This window comes from Prinia subflava, chromosome 23 (genome assembly GCF_021018805.1).
Source record: "Prinia subflava isolate CZ2003 ecotype Zambia chromosome 23, Cam_Psub_1.2, whole genome shotgun sequence".
NCBI classification, from domain to species: domain Eukaryota; kingdom Metazoa; phylum Chordata; class Aves; order Passeriformes; family Cisticolidae; genus Prinia; species Prinia subflava.
Window position 1 is genome coordinate 6,053,063 of NC_086269.1, and position 17,199 is coordinate 6,070,261.

Consider the following 17,199-nt stretch of genomic DNA (forward strand, 5'->3'; position numbering starts at 1 on the left):
CAGCTGAATGTCACTGGGATGTCATAGCTCCTGGGCCAAGGCTTGAGCCAGCACTGGGAGGTCCTTGGCCCCATGGCAGCACCGAGGTTCTGGGAAGGTTTTGGGGTGGTGTTGGGAAGGTTCGAAGCCCTCAGCATGTGCAGTAGGGGACGTTGTATTTTGGCTCTGGTGCTGGGTGCCAGAGGGACCCTAGGCTCTGAGTGGTGGCTCGTGTGCTGGAGGAGGCGTCCGCAGGGCTGCCAACAGTTTTATGGCTCTTCTTGCCACAAAGCAGAGGAAGAGCAGGGAGCCGAGAAGAGTGGGAGAACCTCAGGTACAACCCAAACTTTCCCAGGTGACCCTTCACTGCAGGGGCATCTGGAGAGGGTTTGGTGGGGTGTCACCCCATGGAGGGACAGCCCAACCCTTTTCCCTATGGGCGCTGGGGACACCGGGATGTAACAGGCAGCGCTGCTGTGGGACAGATGGCACCAGGCACCGGACAGATGGCTCCGTCCCAGACAGGCAGCCGAGGGGCCGGGAGGCCGGGGACCTCCGGCGTCGAGCTGGTCCCTGGGGACTCCCTCTGCTGGCCCCTGGCTGGCGGCGGTGGCCTGAGGGGGACAGCTACCACCGGCCATAGGCGGCGCGGACACTACCGGCCCCGTGGGCACCGGGTTGGGAAGGGGACGGACACGGGCTGGAGGACGTAACACTGGTCCTGGGGGAGCTGCACCGGCTGGGGGAGGCGGTACCGGGCCGAGGAGAGTGACAGCGGTTCGGAGGGAAAGGGTGACATCTGCTCAGGGGGTGGTAGCCGGCGGAGGGAAGGGTGGCAGCGGCTCGGGATGCGATACCGAGTGGAGGTGACACCGGTCGGGGCGGGGGGTGACACCGGCCCGGGGGGCGGTACCGGGGGGGCGGTGCCGCAGGCGGAGCTGTCCAGCACCGGCGTCTGCTGAACGTCCGCAGCGCCGGGGGCCGGGGGCGCCCCCGCTTCGCCCCCCCCTCCTCTGCCGGCACTCCCCAGATCCCAGGGATCCTGCCCGGCGGAGGGGATCCACCTGCCCTGGGCCTAGGAGGTGTCGCAGCCGCCGGCAGGAACCAGGGCTGTGAGAGACCAGGGTGGGGACGGGCTGGGGGAACACGCAAGGGCCGTGGCGAACTGGGCACCGTGTGGCCGGGATACCCCCGGGAAGAAGCCTTGGGCGTCGACGACCCTTGCCCAGCCCTTCACACCCCCCCAGATCCTCACACAGCCCCTTGCACAGATCCCCACACAGCTCCCAGGCTCTGTCCCAGACCATCCAGCCTCATCTTGCAGCAGAATTTGTGCCGGGCACAGCCCAGTCCGAGCAGAGCTCGGTCTCCCGGCCATACCCGCGGCTCGGTGGCAGAGGCTGCAGCAGGTCCAGCCCAGAGCTCAGCTTTGCTCAGAGCCGGTTTTATTGAAGTGGGTTAAGTGGCTAATGGGATTGTTGCAGAGGGGCTAAGGCAGGGATTAGTGCTATGGCTACATGCTGGGCATCTCTGAAAGTGCTCCAAAAACGTGTGGATATAGCACCTGGGGACATGGTTTAGTGATGGGTATGGCGGTGCTGGGTTAGCAGTTGGACCTGATGCTCTTGGAGGGCTTTTCCAACCTGACAATTCTGTGATTTCTTTATGACCTCTGCTTGGGCAACAGCTGATTTCTGTCCTTCAGTGCCTGCCCTTGCCCATCTCCCAGCAGCTCCCAGAGCTCCCAGCATCGTGCTGAGGGGGACATCCAGAACAGGCAGAGCTGTGTCTGGCTGGCCTCCGCTTCTACCTGCCTGCCCATCCACTGCCTGCACGCAGGAGAACCACCTGCCTGCAGCCAGCCCAACATTGCCCTCCGAAGGGGTGGGAGAGGGGGGCAGTGAGACCTCCCTGGGGAAGGACCCAGCCTGGTGCCCTGGCGATGTGGGTGGTGGCAATGTCCCAGGCAATGACACTGGCTGGTGGGCAGGCCAGGTCCTGGCCGGGGCACAGGGGCTGAAGGGCTGGGCCTGGTGGCTGAATTGACAGCTTGTTCTCTGCTGAAGGCCCCTTTCTGCCCCAGCCCCCTCTGTTTCTCTTTGGAAAGTTTTATGTTCCTTGTGTCACAAGGAGCCTTTTCTTTGTCGCCCTTCCTGAGTGTGCCAGGGAGGAGGCTGTGCTGGAGCATGGCCATCCCTGATGGCAGCTCAAGGCAGGATGCTGCACAGGGCTGCAAGGGGCAGGGAGCAGCAGCCTTTGGGGGCAGCTGTTTCACAGCACAAGGGCCTGTCCCTTAGCAGGGGCTCAGCTCCTCATGCCACATACACCAGGTTTACCCCTGGGCTTCCCATCCACCCTCACCCACAAAAATGAAGGATGCTTTGCAGCCCCTGAGCATCTCCGTGGGGATATCTGGCACAGTGCTGCAGCCCGTGGTGTTCCTGTGCTGCCAGTCCCAAGGGCATCTCAAGGATGATTCCCAATTTACAGAGGTGTTCTGCATCCCAGCACAGCCAGGGAAGGATCCATCTCCTTTGTTGCATCAGGGTGGGGAAACAGGCACAGAACAGCAGCAAGATGCCAGCAGAGGCTGAAGGGCTGAACACATTTTCTGTCACTCAGTGTCCATGCTCAGACTCCTGCCACATTTATCCTGGAACACAGGACAGCATGTCATCCCTGACAGGGATCTAAGCTGTGAGAGATAGGAGAGAAGCAAATTTTATCTCACTTATAGAAGTCACCCCAAAATGCTGCAAAATACAGAGCAAAACCCTTGCAGAGCCATTCGCTGTTCTCTTGGGAACATGGGAGGCCCCCGTGATTGGACCCTTCCAAGGAACAGTGGTGGAGCCAGAGGCTTCAGCCACTCATTGTAGCCCCCCCAGTGCCAGAGGCTGTTCCCAGCTTCGCTCAGGTGATGGATGGCTCCAAAGCAGATCTGCTTCAGTGCTGGGAATGCTCCAGTGACCCCTCTAGGTCATGGAAATGGGGACATGAAATGAGACCAGGCTCCAGGTCCCTGTTCATTTCTGGCTGCTAAAATCACACGTGTGAGATGGATTTGGACACGAGGCTGAGGAAGTAGTTCAAGCTCTGGGCACAACAGATGCATCTTTGAAGGAGATGCCTTCAGGGATGTGCTGGCTTATGTCTCTCCTGGGATGAAGGACACAGCTCAGCCAAAGCTTTTCCTTCAATGTGAACACCCATAACTGTGTATCCGGTTCTGACATTATCCAAAGAAATCAAATCCCTCCTTGCCTCTGGGATTAAAAACTGAAGTTCACCTCCAGACCTGAGCTCTGGAGGTACCTGGGATGAGCATCCTCTGCTTGGCTGGGAGACAAACACCTCTGGCTGCCCAGGAGGCTCAGCCCTTGATACGCAGGTACTCTGCTGCCCACAGCACTTCTGTGGCTGCTCCAAAATATCCCCAGGTGCTAAAATACCCCATGTGCATCTGCTGCTTTCCACTACCACAAGACCCAGTGATACCAAGCTGGTACCCAGGGGAACGATGGGGCCAAAATCTCACTCTATAGCTGGAAGTACCCAAATTAAAGCATCAGATGGAAGTTCCCAGGGCTCATGTTACCCAGAAGGGGAGCAGCAGCCTGTTCCTGAGAGCTGTTCCTGGGCTGAAGGAGAAAGTTGTTTCCCTTTTGAACTAATTGCAAAGGAGCTGCTGAGTCTATCTGGGTCAAGCCATGACCTGCTTTAGCCAGGCAGAGACAGCAGGATGCCAGCGTGACGCAGCGTGACGCAGCGTGACGCAGCGTGACGCAGCGTGACGCAGCGCCATGGGGCGCTCGTCCACTCCCCTGCCTTCGCCACACATGGGGCACATGGCAGGGACTTCCAGTCCTGGGGGCAAAGCTTGGATAGGGTAAAATGAGTCTGGAGGCAAAGGAAGAATTCTTTGGGAACACAAATGGGCTGAATCTTGCCCAGGAATGGTTTTAGTTCGTGGTGGTTGATGCTGGATGTGTAGAGGGCTTCTCAGCAAAGGAGTGGCTCCTCCTGGAGCTGCTGGGGGGAATGGGGACTTAGCAGGAGTTGCTTTGGTTTATCCCTTTGATGGCATCCTTGGGTGTGGGACCCCAGCATGAGCGTCCAGCTGCTGTCACAGGCTGAGGGGGCAGGGCCACATCCACATCACCCTTCAGCCATCCCCCAGAAAGCCCATGGCATCTCTAAAGCAGGGTGAAGCCCAGGGAGGGGTCAGTAGTGCTTAGCCAGGCACAGCAGAATCCTTGGAGACACCTGAGATGTGTGTGTTGGGAAAAGGACTGCTCCAAGCCCAGCTCCCAGCAGGTATTGGCATCTCCTGAGAAGCCTCAACCCTGTGGTTGAGAGAGGTACAAGAGAAGGATTGATTTTCTTGTGGCCAGCATGGCAGCTTTGGCTTCTGTTGCAGCTGTGGCATCACTGGTGGGCTCAGAGAAGGAGAAATGGAAGTTATGTCCACAAGAGAGAAATCCAAAGTGGAAAGAAAACCTACAAAACCTGGTTACAGCCATGATGCTACATGCCCAGGGAGCAGGCAGGGCTGGAGGAGTGCTACATGCTGGTGGTGCTCAGTGGGTGCTGGTCATAGCATAAATCTAGATGAAGATTTTGCCTCTGAGTTGGTTGAGGATGAGCTTGGGACAGATTTTATGGAGTGAGGGACAGATTATCTCCTTCTGCATTAGGAGAAAACCCACCAGAACCAGCCGCTGGGGCTGGAGGTGTTTGTGAAACAGGGTGAAATGGGTGACTTGGGACTGGTGGTTTCATCATCCTTGCACCTGTGGGGAGGAAGGTTCCCTTATCCTTGGAAGTGTTCAAGGCCAGGTTGGACAGGGCTTGGAACAACCTGGGATAGTGGAAGGTCCCTGCCCAAGGCGTGAGGTTGGAATGGGGTGATGGTCTGTAAGGTCCCTTCCAACCCAAACTCTTCTGTAGTTCTATGAAGGTCAACCTTGTCTGTGTTTGCATAAGGTGTTTTGCAGCTCAAGGCTGTGAGCTGCTGTCCCCAGGCACAGTACTCTCAGGGCAGGGGCTGCCTTAAAGAGAGGGGGAAAAGTGTAGAATTAGGGTTTGTAAGTGTGGGTTGTGGGGCACAGCTTGAGAACAGACTGGGGGACAGAGGGGAGTTGCTCTCTGCTTATATTCACAGCTGGTTTGGGAACATTATGCCCCCAAAACTGAGCTGGTGTCCAGCTGGGCCCTGAGCCCTGGCCTCCACGCTCCCAGGAGTGACCTTTGTAGGTGTGGGAAATCACACTGGCACAAGGAAAGCCCTGCCTGGCTCTTGCTGCCCACATGGCAGCAACCTTGGGTGCAGCCCTGGGGGCTGTGGTTGCCCTCTGAGCTGGGTCTGTGTGCCCACGTGGGAGTGGCAGAGCCCCCATGCCTGCCCCATCCCACCTCCCGCAGTGACTCAAGGACAGATCAGTTCCAGAGTCCCTTGAGCGCCTATCCTGCACTGCCTCCACCCACCTCTGCTGTGCCTTGGGCCGTGACCACAGCGAGCAGAGACAGGGACAGATCAGCCAGGATGTGGGGAGACATCTTCTGAAACATCCCAGTGTTTCTGAGGCTTCAGGGAGAGCAAGCCCAGAGCTGTGTGTGTCAGTTTGCTCTGCCCCTTAATCAGAATTGCCTTGGAAAGACCTTTGTAGCTCCTGGCTGGCGCTGGAATTGGTGCTGTGATTCCTTGATCTCATCCACTGCATCAGTCCTTCTCCCCGTGACCCACGGCTCCACGATCAAATGATCCAGCTCACATGGGTCTGGCAAAAGGGAACTTGAGCAGCACTTCACCCCAGTGCTGCCTGTGGCAGGGACATAGTCATCCCAGGGTGGGGAGAATGCAGGGCATGATTTGGTCCTTGCAGACCCCCAAAAGCCTGAGGGGAGCAGGGCTCAGGGCAGCTCAGGCTGGGGAAGAGGCAAAACTGGGCATTTGGGATATTTTTGGACTTTGCTCAAAAAGTCCACAAATGCTGCATTGCTCCCTCCGCTGAGCAATGCAGTGGATACAGGGCTGAGGCTGGGTTGCTGCTCCCATTGGGGTGACGGAGCCATCTCCCTGCACCCCACAGCTTCTCTCCAGCTCTGGAGAAGCTCTGTCTCAGCCAGATGGTTTGAAAGAGGAGGTGTGTGTGTGTATGTGGGTACCTGCATTCCCCAGCCCACCAGGAACAGCCTCGGTTTGCTCCAGTACACCCTCCAATGCAGTCACTGCACCCACCCAACACCAAGCCAGCACCAGGTAGAGAAACCCTTACCATGGGATCACCAGCCTGGAGGTGATAATCCCAGCAGAATGCTCTGGGACCCCAAAAAGCTTCTCCTCCTCAGACGTTTTCCTTCAAGGAGGCTGAGTGAAACCATGCTGGAGCAACATGTGGAATGTGTGTCCTGGGAGATATGTGGCACCTGGTGCCTGCGGGACCACAGCTCCCCATCTTTCTAGAGATCATTTCATCCCCTGGAGAAAACCTTTTTCTTTGAGTTTTGAGATTTTTTCCTGAAGAGCTGGAGGCACGAGGTAGTTGGAGATAGAGCTTTGTTCCACGGCTGCTTTCCTTGCTGAGCTCTGCTCTGCCTGCCTGGGCAAATCCTGTGGGCATGAGGATTGATGAGCTTCTCCACTCACTGCAACTGTGCTGACATCCCTGTCACTGGTGGTGGCAAGGATGGCCCTGCCTGTGGGTGTTTTGGGTGGGATGAGACCTCATCCTTATCACATGGAGAAAAACACCAAGGCAAGCCGGGGACACTGGGTTCTGAGGGGTGACATGGAAAGACACCATGGGGCAAGCAAGATGAGAGTGGGAGCATGGAGAGATGTGGCAGGTTGCACCATGTGGGGGGACACTGTGGATGAGGAGTGCACTCCAGTGTGGAGATGAGACTCAGACATCAGTAGATGGGGTCACAGAGCTGGTCCTTGTGCCACTAGAAGGTGGTCTTGGGTGACAGGAGATTGTTTCAGGTGACAAGGAGTTGGTCTTAGATGACCAGGAGATGGTTTTAGGTGGCCAGGAGATGGCCTCAGATGTCTGGGAGGTGGTCTTGGCTGATTAGGAGGTGGTTTTGGGGACCAGGAAAAAGTTTTGAGGGGCCAGGAGGGCCCCATTCTGCCTGTGCTGCAGCCCTAACTGATGAGAGTCTGTGCCCAAATGTCCTTGCTGCAGGGACCTGCTGTGGGGACCTGGGGACACGGGGTTTGGGCTGCACAAGCTCCCTAGGGGAGGACATCACGTATGCCATGGTCCTGTGAATCCCTGTCAGGGGACATGATGTGTGTCCTCACCCTGGGGGGTGGGGTGTAGTGGCTTTCTCCCAGGATGGGGACACTGAGTGCCCATGGCCAGTAGGAACAAAGACCAAGGTCCGATGCAGCTGAGGGGCTGTGGGTGCTCTCTCTGTGCTGGGCTGTAACCAATCCTCCTCTTCCTCCACAGCCTTGCCAGCAGGTCACCAGGATGAAGGGGACAGCCAATATCAACTCCACTGGCCGCAGCCACTACCAGTCTGCCATCCCAGTGCCCCGTGCCATGGCCCATGGCAAACTGCATACCACAGCCCCCCTGAGCACCCCAGGGTCCCCTGTCCTCCACAGGGCTCTGTCCCCTCGGCCAGGGAAGGTGCCACCCCCTGGTCCCAAGACTCTCAAGCCCAAAGCCACTGACAAAGCTGCTGGCCATGAGTCAGCCGAGAGCAGGGAGGGAAGCCCCAGTGTCCCTGCTCATGGTGGGCAGAAAGAGCCATTAAGACCCCTGGTGTCCCCTGGGAAATGGCCAGAGGCAGTGGGCAGCGGGAGGAGAGGGGCAGGCAGGGTGGGGGAGCCCACCGAGTTGTGCAGAGCTCCCCTAGCACAGGGCAGGGGTGGGGGGTGGCTGGGAGGGTCCCCTGGGAGGGGCAGTGGAACAGCCACATCAGGGACAGGGGATGAGTCTCATGGTGGCTTACAGGGGAGGGGCCCCGTATTTGGGTCAGGGGCCATCACTTTCTCCTCAGGGCCCCCACACAGCCACCCCATCACTGCCACTGTGGCACCCTTCCAGTACCGGTGAGTGCCTGGGGATGGGGGCATGGGGATGGGGGAACATGGGGCTGGGGGTGCCTGGGGACATGGGGCTGTGGGGGCATGGGGACAGAGGGAGGCAGGCAGGCCCAGCAGGGGTGGCCATGGGAAATGGTGGGGGTGGGTCAGGGGGCTCTGTACTAGAAGGAACGTTCCCACTGGATTTTGGGTGCTGGGATTCCTAAGGCACCTATGGAAGCTGATGTGGGGCAGGGGATGGACTCATTGGGGAATAGGGTGTCCTGGGACCCCTTGCCATGAGACCAGTGTCCCCAGACCATGGCAGAACCTACAGCCCCACGTTCTCATCTCCTGGGGGTCCCCAGCCAGTTGCCCCTGATCACCCCCCCCTCACCCCCTTCTGCCCGCAGGCTGCAGGAGGACCAGGAGCATGAGAGGGCCACATCCCCAGGTGATGAGTGCTCCGGTCCTGAGAAGGGATCTGACTCTAATCCCAAGCGCAGAGGCCTGAGTGAGTCCAGAGGGGTTGATCTGGAATGGGGGTGTCCTGCTGGGGGGCTGCCGTGATGGTGCCAGGGGACAGAGGCTCGTGCTGGAGTGGGACCCAGGGCTGGAGGTCAGCGGGGCAGTGGGGGGAACCCTCACATTCGAGGTGACCCAACTCAAAAGGCTCGTCTGCAGTTCCTGAATCAGGTGACCTCCTTGGCCAAACCCCACACTGTGAGAAGCACAGGGAACTGACCCCTCCGGGGACAGATCCAGGACATCACCCTGGCTGGCTCCTTTCCCTCCTCTTCCCGGTTTCCCAGCGAGCTCCAGGAATGACCCATTTCCAAGGGGCTGGTATGGGGTGACCGCTGGCTCCACCACCGGCTCACCTCCTTTCTCGAGGGCTGAATACAAATTCCCTGCTGCAAGGCTGAGGCCACCCCCTCTGTCGCTTGCTTTGGGGGGAGATTTTGGGGAGGCGGGTCCAGGGAGGATGCTGGGGAGGCGGTTGCCAGGGCAGCAGCAGCGGAGGATGGCGGGATGCTCTAGAGATGTGCAGGGAAGGGGAAAAAGAGAGCCAGGAGCTTCACCAGGTGATTTGAAGGGACAGAAGTCGGTCAGATCCACGGTGGCTCCTGGCAGAACCCGGCTTTGACCTAGGGTCCCAGCACCTCTGTCAGAGAATAATCAGCGCTGAGCCCCGATTTGGAAAGTGCTGCAGCCAGCAGCAAGCGGGGGATGTTCCAGGAGGAAGCAGGAGGGAGCGAGTGGGGCTGGCATGAGCCCAGTGCAGCTGCCCTGCTCCTTGTGGAGGTTTTGGGATAAAGCCGAGCGAGTTCGGCACCGGGGAAGGGGCTGGATCCTTTCCCTCACTCCATGTCTGCTCCAGTTTCCTCGGCCCGTGGCACTTCCCACGGCTCCACCGGGCCCAGCCAGAGGGAACAGGGGACATTAGGAGACCCCAAGAATCACCTTACCAGCCCCAAAACGACACAACACCCGCAGATTTGCCCCCTACAGCGGGGCCTACACCCAGGCAACAGCCCTCTTCCGAACCCCGAGTGGCTTTGGGATGCAGCTTGTGCACCCATCCTGGCCCAGCAGCACCTCTTAGTGCAAAACACCTTTTTTTTGGCACCCTTTATTGTCCCATCCAGGCGGAGTTATTTTGGGACTCTTCAGCACTACTACGGGCTGAACCCCGGGTCACTGGCCCGGGGGTGGGCTGGGGGGCTTGCACCACCCCCGGTCCTCCCATCCTTATCTCGGCAGCAGTGATGGGCTCTAATGCAATATTTCCCGGCGGTTGCCATGGCAGCCCGTGTGAGGTCACCAAATAGACTTAATTCACCCCTCCCAAGGGACGGGTAATTAATGAAAAATGATGATAACCAGATCCCAATCCCCTTCTTCTCCCCCTCTTCCCGTCCTTAATTCCCTAGGATTCCCGTGGAGAGGCCCCGCTGGGTTTGGGGGCCACAGTGTCCCTCTGGGGATTCCTGGGGCCACCCTGGGCTCTTGCTGCACAATTTGGGGAGAAACTGTGGGGGATGCTCCTTGGGGAGAAATTTGGGGGATGCTCTGGCCCCCTGGGAATGGGTGCACACTGTCTAGGTGGGTGTGGGGTCCATGGCGGGCGGGACAGGGGGTGCTTCAACGCAGGGTGCTGGGGCACCCGCGCTGGCTTCATCCCCCTCCCACCCAGCACCCAGCACGTCCCTGCCTGCGAGGGGCTGCGGAGCGGGGCCGCCTGGCCGTGCTCGCCCCAGGGGCCCGGTGTCACCGCAGGGTCCCGCACGGAGCGCTGTCCCCGGGGTCCCCTCCGCTCCCGCCGCCCCCCGAACCCCGCCGCGCGCGCCCCCGCCCGGCCCCGCCCCGTGGCGCGCGCCCCCTCCCCTCGCTGCCCTCCGCGGGCGCGCGCCCCGCGCCCCGCCCCCTGCCCGCGCCAGAGGAGGGCGGGCCCTTTTTGTTCGCCCCTGACATTCCGCTGGTTCGCAGTGTCCTGCCGGCGGCGGAGCGGCGAGGTGGGGCCGTGCCGCTCACCACCCCCCTCCTCCCTCACGCCAGCTCCCCGCCCGCGCCATCCCCTCCCCGCTCCGCCCCGGCCGGTGGGACGGGCGCTGACGGTGCCTCTCCCTCTGTCTCGCCCGGTGTGTCCTCGGTGCCGCAGCAACAGCAGCAGCGCCCGGCGGGTTAAATGGTTGCAGCGCGGGGATGCTGGGGAGCAACCTCAAGAGCCTTCCCGACGTGGAGCTGGGCGAAGAGGAGCGCGGCTTTCGGCGGGGCCCCGACGGCAGCACCGTGATGCCGAAGCGGGCGAAGGCGGCGGCCGCGGGGCCGCGGGGCGCGGAGCTGCGCGTCTTCAAGGCGAGCAGCGCGGAGGGGCGGCTGCCGGCCGGCTCCAACCTGCGCAAGCAGAAGTCGCTCACCAACCTCGCCTTCCTCACCGACGCCGAGAAGAAGCGGCAGCTCTATGAACCTCGCTGGAGCGACGACATGGCCAAGGCGGCAGCGCCGGGGGCGGCGGCGGCGGGGGGCGGCGGGCGCGGCGGCCCCCGCGGGCGGGACGCGCCCGCCATGTCGCGGAGCCTGTCCCGCTCCGAGCACTCGCTGCTGTCTCCGCGCCCCGCCGGCCCCGCCAAGCCGCCGCCCGCCGGGAAGCCGAGCCGCATCCCCCGCGGGCCCTACGCCGAGGTGAAGCCCCTCAGCAAGGCCCCCGAGGCGGGCGGCGGCGGCGGCAGCGGCGGCGGCGGCGGAGGCAAGTGCGACGACGAGTTGCTGGGCGGGAAGGGGCCGGCGGTGGCGGCGGGCACCGAGGAGAAGCCGTACCTGAAGGTGGACCCCGAGCTGGTGGTGACGGTGCTGGGCGACCTGGAGCAGCTGCTCTTCAGCCAAATGCTGGGTGAGTGTGGCCGGCGCGACCGCCGGGCTCGACATCGAAATGGGAATGGCCAGAGGTGGCAGCTGGAGGCATCTGGGCTCCCGACACTCCGTGAGGACCCGCTGTGGCCACCTCAGTGTCTCGAAGTGAAGGGAGGCTGAGGGGAAAGGAGTTATCAGCCTCGGCGTCCCTAGTCACTTAGAATCACAGAATGGTTTGGGTTGGAAGAGACATCAAAGCTCATCCTGTACCACTCCCTGCCTGGGGCAAGGACATCTTCCACTAGCCCTGGTTGTTCCCAGCCCTATCCAACCTGGCCTTGGACGCTGCCAGGGATGGGGCGGCCACAGCTTCTCTGAACAACCTCGCCAGAGCCTTCCCACCCTCACAGGAAGAATTGCTTCCCAATATACCATTTACCCCTATCCTCTGTCAGTGGAAATCCCTTCCCCCTTGTCCTGTCCCTCCAGGCCCTTGTCCTAAGGTCCTTCTCCAGCTCTCCTGGAGCCCTTTTGGGCACTGAAAGGGGCTTTAAGCTGTCCCCAGAACTCTCCCCATGCTGAACACCCTCAGCTCTCCCAGCCTGGCTCCAGAGCAGAGGGGCTCCAGCCCTCAGTGCATCTCCAAGGCACGCTTGAAGGATGTTGCTGTCAGCTGCCCTTTGCCTTGGAGGAAAGGCAGTTCCTCCTCACAAGGAGCAGTGGCAGCTGGTGGTGGAGCTTGTCCTCCCCCACATGTCTTGTCGGCCATCCCTTGTCTCAATACCCACCAAACACGATGGAGACTGCACAGCTGGGTGCCACAGCTGCTCCCCACCATCAGTATGGCTTGCCCTGGGGGTGACCTTGGGAAGCTGCTTGTGGAGGTGCCATGTGAGGGGTCCATGCTCCTGCTCCCTTTTGGGCAGATCCAGAGCTCCACTGTGGTCTGGGGCTCTGGCAGAGGAGGATTCTCCAAGGATGCTGCTGTAGGGTTTGCATGAATTGGTTTCAGGCTGTGCCTGCCTGCGCTTTGCTGTCCCTGTGGGTTTGATCCCTAAGCTTGTTGTATGGATTGTGTGCATAGAGGGTTTCCATGAGAACAGCGAGCACTGGCCCAGTGCTGGCTGTGCCTCAGACCTCAGAACCCATTGCCCTGTGGGAGGCTGCAGTGTTGGGTCTCGGTACAGGGAGCCCAGCCCTTGCCATTCTTATCATGCTGCATGCTGATCTCTAGGAATTGTGGCTGCCTCGGCAGCTCTCTGCTTCCTGCTGACACCCCATCTTCCCTGCATCCCAACCAGCAGTGCCTGGGGTCTTGGCTGGGCAATGACTGCGGGGGCTTGTGGCTCTGAAGAGCTGTGTTTGGTCTGGCAAAGTGGTGTGTAAAGGTGGCAAGGGAGCCCTGCACAGCCATCATGGTGCTCGCGTGGTGCTCAAGCTGGCCAGCTGTAAAGTCCTGGTGCTTGGTGGTGGTGGGGGAGCAGCAGTACAGGCAGGACTGGTGCGTCCAGTCCCTTCCAGTTCCCTGCCTGGGACCTCTTTTTGGGTGCCAGGAACTTCTCTGGCACTTGAGCTGGCTTGAGATGCCTTGTCCTTGCTGTGTGATGAAGAGAAAGGGAAGAGATTTGCCCCGGCTGGGTCCTGGGGGAGGTGGTTTGGAGATGTGGAGCAAGCTGGAGTGTTTGCTGGAGTCAGGTACCTGGAGAACCCCACTTTCTGAGTCCACTTCCCTGTGAACCCCTGGTGCTCCAGGAGCCTTCAGGGTGTCACAGCCCCAGCTCCAGCAGGGCTCTGGCACAGCATGTGCTGGCACACAGGCATGGAGCCTCCCAAATCATTTGCCTTGGCCTTGGCCATGCCCAGCCACGGGGAGAGCAGTGCCCTCCTTGGCAGGGTCTCCCCTGGTGCTGAGGCATCCCAGGGCTTGCAAGTGGAAGCCACAGAGTGAGCTTGAGGCCTGGGCTGGCATACTGTGGGGATGAGCAGGTGGGATGCAGGAGGTCAGCCCGGCTGTAGGGGCTCAGGCTGCCCTGGTGCTCCCACAGCTGGGTTTACAGACATCCATCCTCAGGCCTAATGCCGTGGTAGCACCAGATGCCATGGGAGCAGGGCAGGATTGCAGGAGGATTTGTCACTTACGGGACTAACAGACTGCCACTCACTGATGTTGGGATGCCTGGGGGAATCTCAGTGTCCACCCATGATGCTCTCCTCTTAGGTGGGAGTTTCCTCAGCATCCCCAAGAGAAATCCTTGCAGGATTGGCCCACGTGGGAGTGACTCCCTGTTTGTGGTACTCTGGAGTACCAGAGATCCAAGACAGGATCGTGTGCACACTCTGAGGAAGATCATGGCTGTGGAAGTGCCCCCAGCAACTGATATGGTTTCTGGGGTGTTGCCAAGCCTCCACCTGCATCAGTCAGGGCTGACTTTGACCTTGGGAAGTGTTAAATATCCCTTTGGGCTGCACTTAGCATCTGAAGACTTGGTCAGCTGGTCCGTGAGGTCCAAACTCTGCCAGATGTGTCCTCTGTGTATTGCCGATAATTTTCCAAGACATGGATTGGCAGGCTTCCTGCAGGGGACTTGAGGGCTGTATCCAGAGTTGGATGGGGAGAGCAGGGGGTAGACAGAGCAGGAGACTGACCATGCTGAAACTTCCCTTCCATGGAGTTATACTTTCCACATTCATGGGAGTTGTGATGTTGAGTCACACCTACTTACCCAAGCCAGCCATGACCTGGCACATACATGACAACATATGTGGTGGGGATGCCACCAGGAGCCTGGGATGTGGAGAGGAAGGAGCAGTGTGACAGTGGTGCTGGCACAACCAGAACTCGAGGGTATGTAGACACATGCTTAGCCTCCAGACCCCTTTGCTTGCAATCCAGGTGGATGAAATCTTCCCCAGTGGTGATGGTACCTTCCACAACCTGGCTTCACCAGGAAAAGGTGGGTTCCTGTGGTAGAGATGGACCCAGAAGGAATGGGATCCCAGGAGAGTGGGCTTGTTAGGGTTTGCGAGGAGCACCAGGAGAGGGGCTTTCTCCTGGTTGCTACAGGAGATGCTTGGGAGGGAGGGAAGGTCTCTGCTGTTTTCATCAATCCCTTTGGCAAGCAAAACATCAGCCTGAGCAGTTTGGCAATGTCTGCTGAAGGACACCCTATCCAGAGTGGCATGGAAAGACACACAAGCTTGGTTTGTGCTGGAAAGAGAGAGGCAGAAATTACAGGGACTTCCAGCCTCTGCAGATATAGTTGTCCTTGATCTGCTGACCTATGTTGAGAAGCCTGTGCAGCTTCTGAGCTTCTGACCCTGCCAGCCCAAGTGGGTTCCAGAGACCTTGTGTGTCTTTGGTCTCCACACCTGAATTCTCATCTCTACCTCATGCTTCTCCTGCCAGACACATTCCCAAGCCTCTCTTGGCCAGAAATATGGTTTATTCAGTAATGGCCAAATGTTACCTCTCATTCAGTCGCTGCCGCTGCCTCATCTGTTTGATGGCACCGAAGCCTTTGTAGCTGAACCGTATTTAAAGAGCAGCCTGCGCAAGCCGGGAGAGGTCACCGGCATGCAGCAACCACATGTGCTTTGTAGAGGCTATTTCCATCATCAAAATTATACATTTCGCGTCAACCAAAAACTGAGGCTTCTCATCAAAGCTGGCTGGCAGCTGGGGTTGCTATTTATGCCAGTGCCCAACCACAGGATGAAGGGGACAGAGGGCACGTGGCTAGCGTGGTGGAAGAGCTGGTTGTGCAGAGCTCACCATGCCCATATCCGCGTGTGATGGACAGCGCTGTGCAGGTGCAAGGGCTTTTTTGTATGGGCCGTACTTGGTGTGATGGTTGCCTGGCAGGATGGTTGCACTTACCTAGAGCTCCCCAGAGCACCTCTGGGATCCTGCAGCTGCTTTCTGCGGCCATTTCCTTGTCCATCTCTTGCTGGATGTGGTGCCTCTTAAGTTGCTGCTAATTCGCATCAACAAATAAGTGGTCAGTGTTGTGTGGGCCGGAACCCAGGTGAACGCACGTGAGGTCCCAGTGGAGATACTGTTCCCCGAAATGCTCTCTGCAGGAGTCTGCAGCCCTGCCAAACTCTTCAGTTGCAGCTATAACCCATCTCAGTGCTGCAGCCCTCGGGTGGGCCATGCTGCCCTTCCCAGGTGGCCCAGCAGGGATGCCTGTGCTGGGCAGTACGTACCCACAGGGAGTTGGCACCTTCGTGGTGCCGACACGCGGGTACGGCACCATAGCTGTGCTCAGGTTGCTGCTGGGTGGGCGGTGGTGGGGAGGAGAGCCAAGGGCTGGAATGGGAAGACGGGGCTCCATGACAGGTGGGAGCTGCATGTTACATCTGACTCTGCTTTCAAAAGTAAACCACAGTGCAGAAAAGACTGGCACCTGGCATGTCCCATGCGAAGACATTCCTGATCCTAGTGCAGATGGGAACCAAATTACTCCCTTCTGAATGCCATGCTTTCTGGGAAACACGTGGTGTGGGATCAAAGAAGCACTTCTGCCCCATGGCATCTCTCCCTCTGCCCCATGTTGTTCCTATTAGTTTAATTAAGCGCTAATGCACCCGTGGCAGCACTGGGCAGCAGTAGCCAGGCTCCCTGGCAGGAGACCATGAGGAGGTCAGAGACCAAATAGCTCTTCATAGTGATGAGAGCAGGTTATTGCCTCGTAAAGTACTTTGGCTGTCCTGATACCACTAATGCTATTCCTTTCTTAAGGTCCCTGTGTGACAGCATCTGTGTGACGAGGTCATTGGAATGAGGATTTATTTCCTTTTGCCCACAGAGCTGGACTCCTGCCTTTGGGGGGATAGTGAGGAGAAAGGGGAGTGATACACAGTTGTATTGCTGCTTCCAGCCTGCTTTCAGGAGCTGACAGCAAGTAGTAGATGTCTGCTTTATCCAGCTGAGATGGCTACAGTGACTGTAGAGAAGATCTGGAAATGGGATCCAACGGCCCCAGGGCTTCTACTGAAGCTGTTTGGGATGTGCCCTCTGCCATGTTCCCAGTGATTATGGCAGTGTGGAAAAAGGGCTGAGAAAAAAAAAATAAATCCAGATGTCTTCCAAAATTTCCCATGAAAAGGTAGCAGAGCAAACACTTGAAAACAAACATATTTGGGGTGCACTGCTGAAACAAAGTTCTCCCCAAAGAGCCTGAAAATCCTTGTTCAAATGGGGCTTTCCCAGTGTCTGCCTATATCTTGCCCCTAGTCCAACATGTCTAAAAATAAAATATGTAAATGAATAAAAAATATGGAAATTCTAGAAGTGCTATTTGGGATCTGCGGATGGGATGTGACCACCGTGGGAGCTGAGTGACACTACCTCAAGGGTTTACAGTCCCATGGGTGTGACTGCTGAGTGCTGCTGGGATGGACCTGGCCCACCCATGGCCCCTGCCTGGTCCTGGTGTCTCATGAGCAGCATGCTTCTGTGTGGGTGGCACTTGGGGAATCATTGGCAGTTCTGGATCCTTCTAGAGAGTGTCTTCCACAAGCCTCTGTTCCCAACTTTGTGTGTTTGGCTTCTTGTGCTGTGGCTTGTGTCTCTGTGCCTGCAGCACTCCCTTGTCACCCCCCGCTGTGTCCATTTAGATTCCCAGCTCTTTGTCCTCCGGTGCAGCTTCTCATGGTGCCAGAAAGCAAGGTCCCTGGTCCCTTTTACCTGCAGACCCTCCTGCCCACTCTCATTTGAGCATCTGAGGACACTTGGCTGATGCTGGTGCCCATTGCATGGGGGAAGATTTGTTCCAGCTCAGCACAGAATCAGAGCCTGCACTCTCTGAGGTGTGTAACCTGTG

The 17,199-nt window shown here is 58.6% G+C and overlaps 1 protein-coding gene across 3 annotated transcripts in view; it reads left to right on the top strand.

Moving 5' to 3' along the window:
• The window catches only part of NAV1 (neuron navigator 1), a 74,235-nt gene that overhangs the window by 6,015 nt on the left and 51,021 nt on the right, over positions 1-17,199 (top strand). For all 3 annotated transcript variants that reach the window (XM_063418342.1, XM_063418344.1, XM_063418343.1), the window contains exons 2-4: positions 7,440-8,047; positions 8,434-8,534; positions 10,683-11,414. In XM_063418342.1, the coding sequence (XP_063274412.1) occupies positions 7,461-8,047; positions 8,434-8,534; positions 10,683-11,414 (1,420 nt within the window). In that variant the 5' untranslated portion in view covers positions 7,440-7,460. The remainder of the gene's footprint in view (positions 1-7,439; positions 8,048-8,433; positions 8,535-10,682; positions 11,415-17,199) is intronic.